At 40.7% G+C, this 19,534-nt stretch overlaps 1 protein-coding gene across 5 annotated transcripts in view; it reads right to left on the reverse strand.

The window, feature by feature from the left end:
* Window positions 1–19,534, reverse strand: part of Zranb3 (zinc finger RANBP2-type containing 3) — a 133,386-nt gene that overhangs the window by 92,639 nt on the left and 21,213 nt on the right. For all 5 annotated transcript variants that reach the window (XR_009587461.1, XM_060371885.1, XM_060371883.1 and 2 more), the window contains exon 3: window positions 5,824–5,842. Coding sequence is in view for 4 of the 5 variants with exons in the window: in XM_060371885.1 (XP_060227868.1) it covers window positions 5,824–5,842 (19 nt within the window). In the remaining variant the exon portion in view is untranslated. The remainder of the gene's footprint in view (window positions 1–5,823; window positions 5,843–19,534) is intronic.

Here is a 19,534-nt window from a genome sequence, read left to right on the forward strand (position 1 = left end):
GAACCCAAGGGAACTGCAAATTTCAGTTGGTAAAGTTGTGAAAAGTTTGGTTAAAAATGTCAAAGATTCACTATGCATATTGAAAACTGAGACCTTTTAAAAAATGAGACACACACACCACCAAAGGGAAAAAGGAGGCCTTGATTAAAGAAAAAGTGTCTGGCAAGGCTGCCCGCCCAGGGGGAGTGATGGAGGAGCACACTCCACAGTCCAGGTCACAAACAGTCGCTTGTCCCAGAAAGAGGATGCCAGCAGAGGAAGAGAATGGACAGTCCTGGCCACCTGGTAAGGGAGGAGGGCTCCCCCTTTCTGAGGACTAGGGCAAGGGGATGGGGGGAAAGAGGGAAGGTAGGTGGTACTGTGAGGGGACTATGATCAGAATATAGTGATTTTAATTAAAAGTAATAAATTATAACCAGGGCACACATGGAAAAAAATGTTAACGGGTTGAAGAGATAGCGTAGCAGGTTATCAGATGTTTTCAGGCCTCCACGGACACTTGCACACATGTGCACATAGCCTGACATACAAATATACAAAGTTAAAACTTTTTTTTTTCTCTTATAGAAAAAGGATTGAACAAAAAGCAAGAATTAGCTGGGTAGCACATGCCTTGAATCTCAGCACGTGGGAGGCACAGGCAGAGAGATCTGTCCGTTTGAGGCCAGCCTGTTCTACATAGTGAGATGCTGCCTCAAAAAAACAAACAAACAGTGCAAAAACTGATTTCCTGGGATTTAATAGATACAAGGGAAAGAAGGCCTCGGCTGTAGCTTATATTATATTATATTTATATAGCTTATATTATATTTATGTAGCTTATATTATATTTCTGGGTCCAAACAATATGTTTTTTTCTTTATGCTATGAATAGCTTACCGCGGTGGTTAGTTTTTAACTGTCAACCTAACGCATATCAGAATCACCTAAAAAGAGTCCAAATCAGAAAGCTGTCTAGATCAGGTTGGTACATGGCATGTCTAAAGGGGGCTGCCTTGACTGTTTATTGACATGGAAAGAGCCACCCCACAGGGAGAAAGGGCAGCCTCCCTGGGCATGGGTCCTGAGCTGAATGAGAGCAGCAAACACACAAGCAAAAAAAACTATACATTATTTCTCTCTGCCCTTCACCGTGGGTACAGTGTAGCCAGGGGCTTCCAGCTTCTGCCACTGTGAACTCTGTTATGATGTACTGTAATCTGGAAATGTAGGTTGAAATAAACACCTTTTCATCCCAAATTGACTTTTGTCAGAGCATTTTATCACAGCAAAAAACCCAATTACATCTGTGTTAGACACAGTTCCAGACAACTGTTCCTACAATGCACAGTCATCATGAATCTTGAAATCTATTTGGTTTCTGACGGGTTTTTTTTGGCGGGGGGAGGAACAGCACACTATTTCTCCAATATTACTGAATAGATTGTTATATAACTTCTCTTGTTTCAACTCCCCTTTTCTTCAGTAGGATTTAATAATAGTTTCAAACTTCCTAAATGACTCTAAGTGCAAAGTTGGCTCAGCAGTGCATAGCCTGTCACTTATTACTAAATGAATTCAAATTTAAGCTGGGGAAGTAAACAAGCTGGGCTGTGGTGGCCCACCCTCAACCCCCACAGAGGCAGGGGCAGGCAGCTGTGGCCAGCCTGCTCTGCAGAGTGAGTCCAGGACAGCCAGGGCTACAGCAAGAAACTGTCTTGAAAAACCAAAATAAAAACAAACAAACAGAAGAGCAGCCAGGCTGCTTATCTTCCTTTGGTTTTGCACTATCAAACTATCGGCCTAGTCATCTGACACCCATCTCAGGCTGCACACCAACCCCGGAGCTGCAGCTACCGCCCTCTGACACTGATTTCAGACTTGTAACCTCCAGAATGGTGACATGCTGTGTTTTTAACCCCACCCCTCCTGCAGTACAGCAGAATTCTTATTCTTTCATTCCACTCTTACTACAGCGGCAACAGAAAACTTGACACCACGGAATACGGCATTGGTACTCTTTGATTTCCAGTCAATCAATACAGGAATAGGTGTCCACAGGAGAGCCAGCAGGGTAGTGGGTACACGAGTTCCAGCATGATTTTTAAAGCCCGGAATAACCAAGCTGTTGCTTCACTGGGGTGAACTGCACACAGCTCAGAGGTTCAGTGCTTTGCCAGGGCACTTGAGGTCAGTTTGCTGGTGGCGCACAACTTCCTAACTCCAGGTCCAGGTGACCCCACAGACAATGCATCCCTTTGCATATTGCCACACACACACATACACATACACACACACACACACACACACACACGTTTGGAGCAGAAACAACCTCCAGTGGGGTTTCCTGGTATCTCCAGATACCTACACTTGTCTGCAGAGAAACCAACTTTCCAAACTTGACTCTTTCCTTCACAAAAACTCATCCCGTGAGCTCAAACCATCAATGAACACCTCCCACAGTCTCTCTTCCCTAACTTCCTCTTCCAGAAAAACATGACAGAAAAGACTTGAGAACAGTAAGAAAGACGTATCAACATGTCCAAATTTCCCATCAGATAAATCAAGCCAAGAACCACCTCTATGTTGGCAAATGGTTTCCTTTTCTTTGTGTGATATACTATTCTCCTCTGTGTTAAATGTTTGTTCTAGTAATAACAGCAAAATTAAAGCACTCAAGGTGGCGGGCTGTTATAATTACTGAAGTAGTAATTAACAGTGCTACATTAGGAGGAAAGAAAAAAGCATTCTGTTCCACTCACGGCAACCCCCCCCCCCCAATACAATACACAGGAGAAGGCTGTTCTAGTTTTTTGTTGTTGTTGTTGCTGTGACAAACACAATGACCAAAGCAACTGAGAGGAGAAAAGGGCTCATAACCCTTACATTTCCAGCTCACTATGCCTCACTGAGTAAAGTCAAGGTAGGAACTCAAAGCCGGAACCTGAAGGCAGGCGTCGTTGCTACTCCACACAGGTTAACTCTGACCAAGGAACTTATTTACAGCCGAGTACTGCAGACACTGAGGAAAAGAAAGCTGCTTAATGGCCTGCTCATGACCCAGGTTCAGCTTTCTTACACAGCCAGCACTAGCTGCCCAGGGAATGGTGCCATTCACAGAAGGCTGGGCTCTCCTACATCTATTAATAATGAGACAATCCCACACAGGCTAATCTGATCTGGGCAATCACTCAATGGAGATTCCACTCTCAGGTGACTTCAAGCTGTTTAAGTTGACAATTACAGCTAATTAGGCCAATCTATTAACAATTTTCCCCTTATGACACAGTAATAGGCTAGTCATATAAATCCAGACTGCCCGTTCTGCCTTCTTAAATAAAAGGTGTTATAACAATTCTCTAAATCATAACCTTATAGCAAGGACAATAACCTTTAACTACTAGAAAATAAGGTACGATATATATTAGATTTAATATTTTTACTATGTGCCATCAATTGAATTATGTGCTTTGTTTTGATACAAAATTTTAATGTTTAAAACACAATATTGTGAAATATATATACTGAGACAGAGTTCCTCTGTGTAGCCCTGGCTGCCCTGGAACTCACTCTGTAGACCAGGTTGGCCTCACAACCATAGATTTCTGCATAGCTCTGCCTCCCAAGTGCTGGGATTAAAGGTACCACCACCACCATTTGAATGTGAACAAATTTTTTAACAATTCCATAAATCTCAAATAAGGAGGAACAATTCTCAAACAACGCTTCAAAAATAATTGTTACAAAACAACATATAACAATACACTATGTCAAGTGCCAATTGAAATCCAAATGTCATTCATGCAACAGAAGTTTGTAACTGTTGGCATGTCCTGGTGGGAGAAGGGGCTAGGTAGATGGGAAAGGTGAAAAGAATCAAAATATATTGCATACATACATGAATGACATTCTCAAATAAGAGAAAAATTATTACATTAAAAAGTGCCTATGTGCTTCTTTACACTCAATGCACAGTCCCTGAACCAGCACTCCATTACATTGATCTAAGAGATGGGAAAAATTAAACAGTTTAAGCTGAGCTTATAGTTTATTTTATGAAATACTGTGGCTTTGCTGCACAGTTAAGCTGAACTTCACCCACCATTTTAATTTGTATCAGTGGGTGACACAGTGCTGCAGAGACTCAAGTGTTAGGATAAGAAAACAGGAAAGAGTAAGAGATGAGAAGTGGTGCCGGTTATATGCTTCTAAAGCTACAGAAGCAAGATCACACAGATAGCCAAGTGCCCAACATCCCAAATGGGTGTTCAAGAAGGTTCAGCCACACAGACAAAATGTCTAAGGCTTCCAGGTATTAATGAGTCAGTCAGTCACTGTTACCAAGATACTCTTATCTATCAAAAAAAAAAAAAAAAAAAAAGCTGGCCTTCAAGCCATATACTGTCCTTTCTTTTTTAACGTCCATGTCCCCTTGAGGACGACCAGAAAAATAGAAGTAGGATACAGAATGAAGGTCAGACCAGAGTTCATATAATAAACACATGTGTATTCATTTTACTTCAGAAACTTTTCCTTTTCCTTTTCCCCCGAAACAGAGTCTCTCTGCGCTGCCCTGGCTGTCCTAGCACTCACTCTGTAGACAAGGCTGGAGATCCACCTGCCTCTGCCTCCCGAGTGCTGGGATTAAAGATAAGCACCACCACCACCAGGCTTACTTCAGAATTCTTAACCATATTAATATTATATTTTTTTAAAATAGCAGCTCTACTCACCACTACAGAGAGTGTTAGTGATTCTAAGTATGACCTTATACATATACATTTCTACAAGTTTAAATTTTTTTTTCTTTTAAAACTCTCAAGGTGAAAGTAATGATTTTTTTTCTTAGTATTATCAGTTAGGATTTAACATCACATCTGTAAAGCCCAACAGATAGAAAAGAATTACTCTTCAAAAAGCTGGGAAGATGTCTCAGAGGCTAAAGTGCTGTAGTATAAGAACTGAGGTTCAGATCCACAGAAAGCATATGCACGCTGGGCAGACACTGGGCAGCCTGCTGGAATCCTGGCATTCTGGAGGCAGATTAGGAATCCCCTGGGCAAGCTGACTAGCTGATATAGCTGAATCTCTAAGCTCCAGGTTCAGTAAGAAACCCTGTATCGGTAAAAGTGGAGTGCAATCTAGGAACATACCTGATGTCAACCTCTGCCTCCACGTGAACGTATGTACACATACATACACATGCACCAAACACATGTGAACATGCCTACATACATTCCTGCATATCACACAATGAAACTACAACAAAAAGATTAATTTTCAAAAAGCTACAGAAAAGAAAGGTAATTATGATGGAATAAAATGGAAAAGTTCTTTTTTTAAAAAATTATTATAGAATTATTAAATGGCTTCTTTAAATTCATGACACTAGGGCTGGGCATGTTGGCCTACCTATTAGTTTGTGTTGCTGGGGATAAAGTACTCCACCCTTTTGAAACTGTAAGTCCAAATAAACCCCGTCTACTCGAAGTTGCCTGTGGTCATGAAACTTTATCACAACAATGGAAAATTACTAATATAGCCAAGGTTCAAAAGCATACTATGCTTGTGAACTCCTCCAGGGATTTTTCTTGTGAAGGCTGAAAATAGTGTTTTTGCTTTTTATGTGAAAAAAAAACTTTTTTTAAGTTTATACACACACAATTATATGTACTGTATACAGAAGTGTTTAAGAGGAAATGGCTAATATATAGTAAATTTATTGTTGTTTGAGTTTCCCCCACTAAATAGATAGGTATCACATGAGAAAACAAAGTCAATACAGAAACACGGAAGACAGTAAGCACTGGCTGCATGTTTTAGAAAAGGATCTAAGGTACTTACTTCATCAGCCACCATACACCTAGAAAAAATAAAAACAAAAACAAAATTAATTTCTTAATCAAAGCGAAGCACATTCAGAGTTCTGATTAACACAGAACACTTTGTCAGTACTGACGGATTAATCCAGAGAGTTTGCTGCAATCCTGAGGCCGCTGGAGAATGATGAATGACATCGTGCAGCTCTAGAGCAGCCAACCACACCCACGTGGGCGGGTCAGTGCTTCAGGGAGGCTGCAGCCGAGGCTCAGCAGAAGGGCAGGGGGCTGTGAGGATGCCCCCACCTCTGTCCTTAAACTGTAAGCCTGGCTGTTTGTCCCCACAGATGAGAAGAAACCTGGGTTAAAGAACAGTGTGATGGTGCAGACCTTTAATCTCAACACCTGGGAGACAGAGACGGGCGGATGTTTGAGTTCATGGCCAGCTGAGCCTGGACGGTGAGATGCACACTCAGCGGAGCTACAGAGCAAGGCCCTGTCTCAACAGAGAGATCGATGATAGATGATAGGGAAAATGAAGGTATTCACTTCATTTCTGCTTCTATAATGAAGATGACATATCCTGACAGAAGGTAACTTAGGGAAGTAAGGTTTAACTTAGCCTACAATTCTAGTACAGTCATCATAGCACAGAAGTCAAGATGACATGATCTCAAAATAACCCACATCTTATCCACATTCAGGAGCAGAAAGCAAGTAATACATGTATGCCTCCTACTCAGCCAGATTCCTCTCCTCCTGTACAGTCCAGGACCCCAAACTAGGAAACAGTGCTGCCCACCGTCAGGCTGCAGACCCTCACGTCAGTGAGGGCAAGGCAGCAAGAGCCCACAGCCAGGTCCACAGGCCAACCTGATCTAGATCCACTGAGACTCTCTCCACACGGCCCCTGTGCATCCCGTTAACAAAACTTACAGATCACCACTACACTGACTAGCAAACATATTATGGCACAAACCTGATATCTAAGTTTATGTGTTGTATCTAAGTATGTGTGCTACAGTTTAGTCTACTGTTGAATTGTGTCTGATTTCTATAAATTTGCTAACATTACTTTATTCACTGTTAAAAGCTTGTGTGGGGGACTGAGGGTGTAGGCGCATGGGCGTGTTCTGTGTGTCCCCATGCATACGGAGGCCAGAATGAAAGGTCTCCCCACAATCAAATTCTGAGATCGGAACTCTCCATGAACCTGGAGCTCACTGACCTGGCAGCCTGGCTGGTTACTGAGCTCCTGGGGAGTCGCCTGTCACACCTTTCCAGGGCTAGGATACAGACACAGAACACCTCATCTGGAGTTTTACCAGACTGCTGGGTACCTGAACTCATGTCCTCAGACTTGCCAGTAAGCATTCCGCCAACCGAGCTAGCTCCCCAGCCCCTATCTGCTCTATTCTTCTTTAAAAAATAACTTATAGAAGTAAGTTTGATCCAGTGAGAAGTAAGGACTGGGCTGATAAACTGAGATTCTAAGAAGAAATAAAGAGAAGAGCAAGCATGGTCGATTTGAGGCAGCAAGCACATTAGGAGAGAAATAATCTCAAGCAAGGATAAATTAGCATTCAATTACTTTAGAAGGAATCAGCTTATTACATTCTTAACAAAGAGTAGAAAACCGAGAAGAAACATGGTATTTTCCCTGAGAGATGCACATGAATATTGACCTTTTCAGTTTAAAGTCGGAGTCAAGGGCTGTGTGTGTGTGGGGGGGGGCTTGCTATGCAGGTATGAGGAAGGGAATCCAGACGCTGAAAAGGCATGGTGGCGCTCACTAGCAATGCCAGCACAGAAGACAGGTAATGTCTGGGGCTCACCGCTGGCAGGCTAACCAACATGTTGAGCTCCGGGTTCAGTGAGAGACCCTGCTTCAGAAAGCAAGGTGGAGAGTGAGACAGGAAGATAGCTGGAGCCGATCTCCAGTCTCCACCAAGTGCACACACAGCTGAGTGCACTCGCCTCAGATAATAAAACAAACCCAACTGAAATTAATTGCAGGTGGCTCTTGAGGCATATACTATTTATTCAGGTCTATCACGTAACTATCACTGTTCTGTGGCAAGGCCTTTCTGACCATTAGAGAAGTAGGGGAGGGAAGGAAGGGAGGCTAGCAACACAAGCCAAGAGGGGCTTACAACTGAAGAAAATTGGAAAACTGAGATACACAAAGGACATGCTGATTACACATGCACCTCTAAAAGCTTAAAGGCATGATTTTCAAACCAAATGAGTTCAACAATTTTTTTTAACTAAATATTTTATTATTATACAACACTAAAACACCAAAGTTGGTGCTGTATTCCAGGGCCTTGTGTTGACAACTTGGTAAACCACGTCTTACTTTACTGATCAGCTTCTGCACTGTTTCTTTTTCAGAAACATAGATAACATCTAAAGTTTTTTCTGATATCCTTGGTTTTAGCTGCTGTGGCTTGCTGAGTAAAAACAGCTGAACTCAAAACAAGTTCAACATCATTTCCTCTAAGGATTAACTCATTTTTCTGGGCTGAAGTCCAGAACAAGCAATATCTGCTTCCATCCAAACCCTATGGATCTGTTTGTCACCCAGAAAGTCTCAGGTATCACGCAACGTCTCCTGAATAACAAGGCCAATGGGAAAGTGAACACGACCTAAGCTGTAACAGAGCACATGGTGACACCAATCATGCTGCTCACGACTGCAGGCAGCATCAACAGCAGTCAATTCCTTTCTATTTCCCATCATCTACCACCCCAGACAGCATTTTCATTCTAAGGAGACTGAGCTCCACACTGATTTGATTCCAGCTCACCAGCATGGCCGTGGAGTAGAGACTGAAGAGGGCCACATCAAGATTAGCACAGGAGCATTTGCTGCTGTACCATGACTGCAGCTGGGTCATGGCACCCACACCAGGCAGCTTATAAACACCTGTAACTCCCACTCCAAGGGAGTGCATGCCTTCTCCTAACCATCATGTGCACTGACACACTCACATACATGTTTTTTGTTTGTTTTTGAAGATTAACATATGAAAGAAACCCGCTGAAGTAAGTGGAAAGCCCTGGAAACCCTTCCCCGCCTGGACTTCAAGGAACAGAGAATGTCCTAGAACAGCCAGCCCTCTACAAACACAGAAGGTAGGTGCTATTTAAACGGTTTTCACAGGATCATCCACATCACTGTACAATACTTTTGGGCACATGCCTTCCCCTGACTCAACAACCCGCTTCCATTCTTGGGAGCATTGGTGTTTACCACCTTACCGTGCGTCCCTGGTATTATTCTTTGTCCTGACCTGGAAATCTCTGGTTGCCCTCCAAACTCTGACCTGAAGTGATTAACACCTGCATGGGTGATAATTCAAGAAGCCTCATGTGGCAATTTCCTGCATTGGGAGCATCTGTGCTGGTTAAGGAGCTTCTTCTCCGCAGGTATTATTACTTCTTGTCTAACCTTGTGGGAAGAAGCACTGTCAATCCTGTACGTTTCTTCTGAGTTTTGTTTACTTCCTGAGCCTTGTAAGTTTCCTATACTTCTTGAGAAGCCTCTCAAGAAGGAATGTTTTTTTTTTGTTGTTGTTTGTTTGTTTGTTTGAAAGGAGTCAATTCACAACAATGAAATAAATGAGAAACTCACTACATGTGGAGGTAACAGAAAGGCAGAAATGGATAGTATTCTCAAGTAGAGTTTATAAAATCAGGGGAAGGGAGGGAGTCTAATTCCTAGCCAGAATCTTAGGAAACATGCTCATTAGAAATTAAGAAAAACAGAAATATTAAAGAAAAAGGAGAACAAAGCTCTTGGTTCAAAGTCATTTACGACAGACTGTTTGCAAGGTCAAAAGCATCAAGGACTCTGCATAGAATGAGAGATAAAAAGGCTGTCATGCTCATTAACAGGAACCTTGTGTGCATCATTCAAAAGTAGCTAAGGAGACAGCAGAAGATGGAAAATGCAACCAATAGCTATAGCCAGAAAGGAATTTGGGCACAAAGAAAAGATTTAAAATAGGGTAGCAGACACTTTCCCAGGAAGGTCTCTTGAGCCCAAGGGTCTAGGACCAGCCTGGGCAGCACTGCAGAGTGAGCTCCAGGACAGCCACGCGCAGAGTGAGACCTTGTCCCTCCTAACCCCGGAAAAGAGAAAGAGATTTCCTAAAAGGTTAAAGTTGAGAATTACTTTTCTCATACAATAACCATACATTAAGTTAATAATTTCAGAACACTTTGTTCTTATAAAGAATTCCAATTATTGTGAAATTTAAAGAAAAATCATTAGAATTTTGTATGTCAACTTGACCAGGCAAAGAGGTGCACATGCAGCTGGTAACATCATTTTCTCGATGCCTATGATGCTGTTTGACAAGACCTCAACATTTGTATCAGCACACAAGTAACAAGATCCACCTTCAGCAATGTGAATGCATAGCGCCAAACTCCTGGGAGGAAGAGTAGAAATAAAAAAGGAGGAATTCTGCTGACAGACGTGTCCTTTAGTGATTTAACACATCTGTGCTGATTTTTAGGCCTTTGGTCTTGAACTGAGTTCCAATACCAGCCTTCCCAGGTGTGAAGGGAAGGCCTCAGCTCCCAGAACTTCTCAGCCTCCAGGACTACACAAACCACTTTTCTACATGTATGTATGTATCAATCTTTTTTTTTTTTTGAAGGACATTTTGTTTAGGTTTTTTTTTTTCTTTTGGTTGTTTTTTTTTTTTTTTTTGCAGGGGGGAGGGGGTTCTGAGACAGGGTTTCTCTGTGTAGCCTTGGCTGTCTTGCACTCGCTTTGTAAACCAGGCTGGCCTTGAACTCACACAGAGCTGTCTGCCTCTGCCTCCCCAGGCAATCTATAACTTATTGGTTATGTTTCTGCAAAAGAATGGTAATTTATATCTACTGATAACTTTAATTTAGATATATACTTTGTTGTTGATACTTGGTTTTCTATAAATAAGTTATTAGTGGGCACTGTGGTGCACTCCTTTAACCTCAGCACTTGGGAGACAGAGGCAGGTGTGGTCTACACAGTGACTTCCATGACAGCCAAAACTACATGGTGGGACTGTCAAAACAACAACATTTACTTGTTTGTTTTTTCTTTATCTGTGTGTATGTCACGTGAGTGGAGGTCAGAGGACAGCTTGCAGGGTTAGTCCTCTTCTTCCACTATGTGGATCCTCAGAATTGAAATCAGGTTCTCACACTTGGGGGCAAGTGCTATTACCAGCGGAACAATCTCACTGGCCCTGTTATTTAGTTGCCTTAAGACAGTGTCTCCTGCACCCCAAGTTAGCCTTGGACTAATAACTATGTAGCCAAGGTTGGCCTTGAACTACTGATCTTTCTGCCTTCTCTCAAGTGATAGGATTACAGATGTGCTACATACCACCCAGTAGATAACCATTAAAAAACAACAACAAAAACGTATTATAGAGCTGAAGTGATAATTTGGTAAGGGTATTTTCTGCTCTTTGTACAAGACCTGGGTTCGGTTCTCAGCACTCACTTGGCAGCTTACAATCATTTTAACTCCAGCTCCAAGGGATCCAATGCTCTTTTCTGTCCTCAGCAGGCACCGCACATATATGGCACACATATATACATGCAGCAGCATAGCTTTCACACATAAACCTTTTTCTTAAATGCAGGTTTAGTAAGGGTCGTTACACCCTTACTGGAGTATCCAGTACCTCCTCCTACACCCTACAAGAATACCATAAAGTGAAGAGTAAACACATCTATCATTTTCTCCATCCTCACTGCCATAACCAATTCCACTACTGAAGTTAATACTGATAACTCTCAGGAATATGTGAATATTTCAATTGCATTATTCATTAACTACAGGTGTTACCTATCGACTCCTGCAGAAACAGAAAATCACAAACATATCATTTCCTTTCATCCTTACTAGAGAATATTTATGCTGAGGCTGGAGACTTGGGCCTTTGTGAACAGTTAATGAAGAACTTTTGAAAGCAGACAAAGGTTTTAACGTCCCCTGGTGGTTCAAATGTGCAGCCCAGGTTGACTGAGGCTGAGAAGAATGAGAAGCATTCTGTAGACATTCCTAATACTAAAATCAAGAGCAAGGTCACAGTTATCCTGTACTTTGTATTAAAAATAACTGCATTCCTGTCCAAGTTTTTGCTAAGAAGACGGATGATGTTGCTGGAGAAAAGGGCTGACAGTTTTGCTCTTGTTTAAGGACTGTTAACATGTAAGATGGCTAAAATGTTCATTAGGGAACACCTGTTCCAGTCAGCTCGTACATCTATTCGCTGCAGAAAAGAGATTTTCAGTCTTCAAGATGTACCAGAGGGAAAGCACTTCCTGCCAAACCTGGTCGCCTGCGTTCAGTCCTCTGCACAAGTTGTCCTCTGACGGGGTGTGTGCCTTCTTTCCTCCACAGGCATCGGTGTATGTGGAGTATGTTCACACTCATAGGCACAAACACAGTAGTCAACTAACTAAACGAGGGCTGGGCAAGGTGGTGAGCGCCTTCAATCCTAGCACTCAGGAGACTGAGTCCGCTGGATTTCTGTGAGATTGAGGGCAGCCAGGTCTACACAGAATTCCAGGTCAGCCAGTGCAACATAATAACATTCTGAATAAATAAATAAAATCAATAATAAAATAAAGTGCAGAACTGGTTGTACACCTTAAGTATCACACCTAAGAATCCATTGCTTGTTGCAAAGCAACAAAGATTTATACCTGTATTATTTCTTTATGTTGTAGTTCTGAGGTTTAAGTCTTTAGTGTACTTTTATAGTAATATTGTGATTTGTATGAGCAAGGGTTCAACTCCAATTTCTCATAAGCGGTTAACAACAATCATAGCATCATTTGTTTAAAAGCTCATTCTTACAGCAGTGAACAGTCTTGGAACACATATCAAAATAAGCTGACATGTGTACAAATTTCTTTCTGGACTCTCAAGATATAGGCACTAGGTTAATCACATTTCTCCTGGGACAACATAGGAACTCGTCAATCATTACTGTAACTTCATGCTACTTTGAAATTGGGAAGCATGAATCTTTATTTGTCAAAATTATTTCATCTACTTCTGGGTATTTTGCTTTTATATTTCCATATAATGTTCAGTATCAGCTTATCAGTTCTGGCAGGGAGAAGGCATTTAGAATCATGGTAAGGGTATTATAAGATCTATGACATTTTTTTTTAAGAATTCTTTTTTTTTAAAGATTTTATTTATTTAATGCATATAAGGGCGCTAAGAGGGCAGTAGAAGGTGTAGGTGGTTGTGAGCCACCATGTGGTTGCTGGGAATTGAACTCAGGACCTCTGGAAGAGCAGACAGTGCTCCTAACCACTAAGCCATTTCTCCAGCCCGATCTATGACATTTTTAAAAGATATATTTGTTTGGATGTTTTCTCTGTCTGTCTGTCTGGGCACCACATGTCCAGGCCAGATGAGGGCATTAGATTCTCTAGACTGGATTTATGGACGGTTGTGAGCCACCATGGAGGTGCTGAGAACCAAACCCACATCCTCTACAAGAGCAACAGTACTCTTAGCTGCTAATTCATTTCTTTAGCCCCTGGATCGGTAATATTTATCAATTTTAGACACCTGGGATTTATATCAGGGAAGCAGAAGAGATATTAACCTGTTCATACGTCCAAGTCATGTTCATTATAAATCACGTCAGCTACTTATACAGTTCTTAAGAGTACTGACTACTGATGGAAGAAAGTGATGCTCATGTCATCACATCCATGACACACCACGCCAGTCTTGTATACACTTGGCATCTGAGGGATGCTGAGCTACTCATGACAGAAGGAAGCAATATTAAGGGGGAAATAAAAATTATTTAGAGTCAGAAATTTTATGGAAATATTTAGAAGCCTACTCTCTTAATATTAAAATAAAACAAAATCATTTCATGTGAAATTAGTGCATCATGCATGTTCTATTTTTAAATTGAGATGCAGGATAATTTATGCTAATTTTATTATTGTTACTATTGAGATAGGATCTCACTATGTGGTTCCGGGCTAGCCGAGGACTCTTTTTGTAGAGACCGTGCTGGGCTTGAACTAATAAGAGATCCACCAGTCTCTGCTGTCCAAGTACTGGAACTACCACACCTGATTGGTAGTATTTGTGGTGTGACAGTTTGCACTTTAAGTGTTTTCCTAAAAGTTCATGGGCTCAGGGCTTGTTCCCAGCAGGCCCTTATATATATATATGATGCTACTGAAAGGAGTGAACCGTGCAAGGATGAGGACCTGGGGGAGGGGATGCCTGGATGACTGGAACTCCAGCCCTTTCGTTTTTCTTTGTTTCTTGACTATGAGGGAAGTTGTTCTGTTCTGCCATGGATTTGCACCAGCAAATCATGGGCTAACCTCGTTCTCCTTAAAACTTATCTTAAGCATTTTATTATAGTAACAGAAAGCAAATTCACACATGTACAGAAACAATAAATACTTTGAAAATGTTATTTTGAGGCTGATCAAATAATAGCGGATTTTTTTAAGGGAAAAACAAAACACTGCTCAAAATATACTTAATTACCTGCTCAAAACTAAAAACTTAATTAATATTCAAGCAAAAACTAGAACCCAGGGGAGCAGGCAAGGGTGTTCAACGGGTGAAGATGTTTGCTGGAAGGCTAACTATCAGAGCTTGATCCCAGACTCACACAGAAGGAAAGAACAAAGTTTCATAAACTGTCTTCTGATATTCACATATGTCATGGGACATGTAAACATGAATGCGTAAAAATAAATACACAATCTGGGCACGGTTTCCTAGGCCTGTAATCCCAACCGTTGGGAGGGAAAGGCAGGCGGAACTCTGTGAGTTCAAGGCCAATCTGGTCTACAACGCAAGTCCAGGACAGCCAGGACTCTATTACACAGAGAAACCCTGTCTTAAATGGCCAAAACATAAAACAAAACAAAAAACAAAAAGACCCACATAATTCTTTAAAAACTAAAACCCAGGTCTCTGAACTCCCAGTCTAATAGACATTGTGATTTGCAGATTATAACGTAGCCTAGGCTACCAACTGATTAGCAAAGGATGATGTCCAAGCTCTTGCCTCCATGTCTTGAGTGTTGGTATTAAGCCATAACCATCACACCCAGCCTGTGCACCACTGCGGATCAAACCTGAGTGCATTATGCTAGAAAAGCATTCCACACTGAGCTGGTACCTAGCCTAAGGCACTACTTTTACTTTTCTCTGGAGTAACTGTAAAATGAAATGTGGGCATTAATGCCTTTCTTTTATACATTTAAGTAATGCCCAGGATTTCACAGTTTAGAAAGGTCCAATACTGTAGTGGTGGAATCAGAAGTTAGATAAAATCCTTAATCTTTCTCTCTGAGCCTTATATTTCTCTCAATTAAAACTTATACTTAAAATGCATTGGGATACAGTACCACTATAGCAGTAAATTCATCTCTTTATCTAGTTTTGATACATTTTCCACCGTGTCTAAATTGTTCAGTAAAAGCTGAGGCTAACTTAAAAGAATAAGAAAAAAAATCATGCTCTGACCGGAGAAGAATGAATATCACATCATTGTAATTTCCTCTTATTTCAATGCCCTATTATTATTCTGTCAAAGGAAGATACAAAAAGAAAAAAAAAAAAAAAAAAAACCTTTGTTCCACTGGTGAATAGTATTTGCTTCTTTGATTAAAACAATAATCCATTCTGTCACATTGCTTGTCATTTAAAATCTGAAAAAAAAAAAAGAAAGGTCTAAAAAAAGTGAGATCTGAACAAAAGCAAAAGAATCCACCTGCTTCCAACACTTACTATATCTCTAAATTCTCTTTAAAAAGAGAACCTGGCAACACGCAGGCAAATGTCGAGGGGCTGGTCTAGACTACTGACAAGCCTTCTGGAGTACTAACTTTGAAAACAACCTAAATACATCGTGTTGATTCGATTTACACTAATTTGACAGTCGATGTAATAATTGAGAGAGAGAGAAAAAGGGAATTACAAATGACAAGTCTTCTGTTGCTTAGTCTATTACACTGGCTTTTGGCTTCTCTCTCCTGCCTTCCTCACTCATGAGTACCTCATCACTGATGTGCAGTCCTCATTGAATGAAGTCATCCTCCATAGAAAGGGGAATGTATGAGAGGGAGAATGTGATGAATGGAAAGAAGGTCAGAGTACATGGAAAGTTCAAATGTCTCTTCTTAACCTGACTCAGAATTCCTATGTCACGTTGTCTCACACATTCAGCCACAAAAAAGTCTATACTCCAGTGATAATTTTAAGTTCTTCTGTACATACACAGGGTGTTGAATTTAAATAAATTATGCCTCTTGTTCAAATCAGAATTTCAGAAACACATTCAATTTAGTATTGTATTTTTATATCAATATTTTATGACATAATTAATCTATTAAACGATGATCCAATAGAGCTGTTCTACCCAATAGTCACTAGTTTGTGACTAACTGAGATGAAAACTTTAGGTCCTCTGTCACGCTCTGAAAGCACAGTAGCCATTAGGTGCCACATTAGACATCAGAGCAAGTGTTACCTGTAATTCAGAGGAGGACTAAAATGATCACAGAGGGTGACACGCCCATTAAGAGTGAAATTTCTCTATGGTGCTTTATCATTACTGGATAACTCATATATACACTATTTGTAAGTTATGCTATATGTAAAGAAGAATGACTGGTAAACAATAGATCTTCACAAACAAAATTAGATGATAAACAGCATATCTATGAGACAGGTTTGGCAATAAGTTCTTGTCAGTATCTTTGTGATGATAAACCATTTTGGTCTAAAAAAAAATTAGTCTAGAGCAAAAAAAAATGGTTCGGAGGTTAAGAGCACTGGTTCCTGTTCCAGAGGAGCTGAGTCTAATCCCCAACACTCACTTGACAGCTCACAACTGTATGTATTCCAGTTCTAGAGGATCTGACACCTTCGCACAGACTTCAGGCAGAACATCAACGCACATAAAAAAAGTCTAAAATTATAAGCTTAAAATAAGCACTGTACTTACACTGAGAAATAGTAGGTTCCTTGGTACAGGGGAATGATGAATTAGTTTTAAGCCATATAACTATTCAAATAGGGGCTGGAGAGGTGGTTAAGAGGGCCCAAGTTCAACACCTAATACCCACATGGCAGCTCAAAACTGTCTGTAATTCACCAACTGTGTGAGTACCGACACCCTCACACAGACATACAAGTAGGCAAAACACCAATGTGTGTAAAATAATAACAGTAAGCCATTAAAAAGAAGAAAAAGAAAACTATTCAGATATGGCTTCTGTTACTTTCTAGTTGAGAAACCTTAAATTCATTGAGGCCAGATCTGTCACTCACAAAACTCTCCATATCAATTCATAACTCAAAAGACTTAATAGGATTAAAAATTTTTAAATATATAAATCATTTAGGAGGCTCTCTACGTAAAGTGAAAATTCAGCTCCCTATCCTAGAAGACAGTAAATTCCAACAAAAATATTTCTGAATTCTAGAGGAACAGGATGGAGTGACACTAGGTTTAAAGAACATTCACTAGACCTGGTATGGCAGTGCATGCCTTTAGTCCCAGCACGCAGGAGGCACAGACAGGCAGATCTCTGTGAGTTTGAGGCTACCCTGGTCTACAGAGCAACTTCCAGGACAACCAGGGCTACACAGAGAAAACCTGTCTCAAAGAAAAAAAAAAAGAAAGCAACAGGAATGCATGTGAATAATACATAGAAAAAGCAATGTGAGCCAGGCATGGTGGTGCATACCTTTAGTCCTAGCAATCAGGAGGGAGAGGTAGAGGTAAGCAGATCGCTGTGAGTTCGAGGCCAGCCTGGTCTACAAAGCGAGTCCAGGACAGCCAAGGCTACACAGAGAACCTTGTCTCATAAAAAAAAAAAAAAACAACACACACACACACACACAAAAGAAAAAGCAATGTGACTTAGAATAACAGTATTGCCTTATTTATTTCAGATATAGACATATATCTATCATATATGTGCATCTATCATCTCTTATATTTACTTATCAATCTCATTTATCTATCAATCGTCTATATCTACAATCTATCATCTATCTTCCTATTTATTGTCTATCATCAATCCCTCCATTTATCTATTATTGTTGTGCCAATAATAACACCTTGAAGACAAGATAAAACCAAAACAGGGTGACGGTTGTCCCAACATATCTCTTCACTTTGAAGCCTTCGAAGCATCTCCTTTCTACAAATGAAATCCCCAATGGTCGCGTTGAGGGCTTCTTCCCAGGGTAGGATACAGCCCAGTGGTAGAGTGATTGCTAGGCATGTGGAGGCACTGGGTTCAATTGCTAGTACTAAAGACACACGCGCACACACGCAGAATTGTTCCCAAGGACTGCAAAAAGTTGTAGAAATTATCTACAGCTCCAATTTCATGTAAATGATACACATAGCAAATAAATGATACAGCCATTGCAAATGCACCCTATTCAAGAGCTTTCATAGTAAAATCCTCTTTCTTTAACTACTTCCTTTCATTGCCTAAGACTCAAGCAATCTTAACAAGGAATCTAATTGAAATATTATGAGAATCAAAGCATTTTAGGTTAAACTGATGCAAGCCTGAGATATGCTTTGGCAAAGCTTAGTAACGGGTAAGGAAGTAGCGGTGGTGGGTCTACTGAGTTGGAAAGTTACTAAGGACGTTGCTATTAGGCCAGGGGAGGTAGCACATACCTTCACTCTCAGCACTTGGAAGGCAGAGGAAGGAGGATCTCTGTGAGATCAAGGCCAGCCGGGACTACAGTGAGTTCCAGATAAGCCAGAGAAACCCTGTCTCAAAAGAACAAAGCAAACAAACAAAACAAACCACCACCAACAAAACAAAAATGTTCACTATGTTACTTCTATTTGGTTTCATGCATGTAAATAATTTTAAAGCAATATGAAAATACTGAAAAAAAAACAACAAACAAGCTTAACTATTCATAACCAGTTATTCTTCTTCCTATTTTTCTACCAAAATGTATTTGACAAATTTTTAGGTTGAAAACTAAATTTAACTTAGAGGTGATCAAGTAGTTTGATCTTAGAGGGAAAAGTTCCAGATTGGTTCATCTAGAAAACCATCAACTTCTACATTTAAATGTTCTGTCTATAGAAGATACAAACTTCTGGATGTAGTGCCCATGTCTTTAATCCCAGCACTCGGGAGGCAGAGGCAGGCAGATCTCTGAGTTCAAGACCAGCCTCGTCTACAAAGTAAAAGCCAGAGCCACATAAGGAAACCTTGTCTCAAAAAACAAAAGAGTAGAAGCAAATATGCGCGATGGTCATAATCTCAAGAAGTGAAAAGGACCCCCCCCCCAACACACATGCGAAAGGCTGAGTTAGAAACTCTCAGGGATGAGCTATGGTCATTTCCAACTAAGACATAGATAAGGTCAGTTCTTAAAATTGAGTTTTCCAAAATAGGATTTATGAGTTTATCCAAAACAGGGTTTTTCAAGGTACTTTTTTTGTTTTGTTTTGTTTTCAAGTGTAAAGAAAGGCTTTACGCCTCCAAAAAGGACGAGAGCCCTTGAGTTTTTTTAGATCCCAAGCAGAGCGACTATGGTGGCTGGTCAAAGAGTGTGTGAGCTGGCGACACAAGTCACACCATTTCCTCAGGGCAGAGTGTGCAAAGGTAAGTTGCTGAGACACTACTGTAATTTTGAAATTCACACTACTTGCCAACATTTCAAGATCCGA

The sequence above is a fragment of the Meriones unguiculatus genome, chromosome 18 (genome assembly GCF_030254825.1).
Source record: "Meriones unguiculatus strain TT.TT164.6M chromosome 18, Bangor_MerUng_6.1, whole genome shotgun sequence".
Classification (NCBI taxonomy): domain Eukaryota; kingdom Metazoa; phylum Chordata; class Mammalia; order Rodentia; family Muridae; genus Meriones; species Meriones unguiculatus.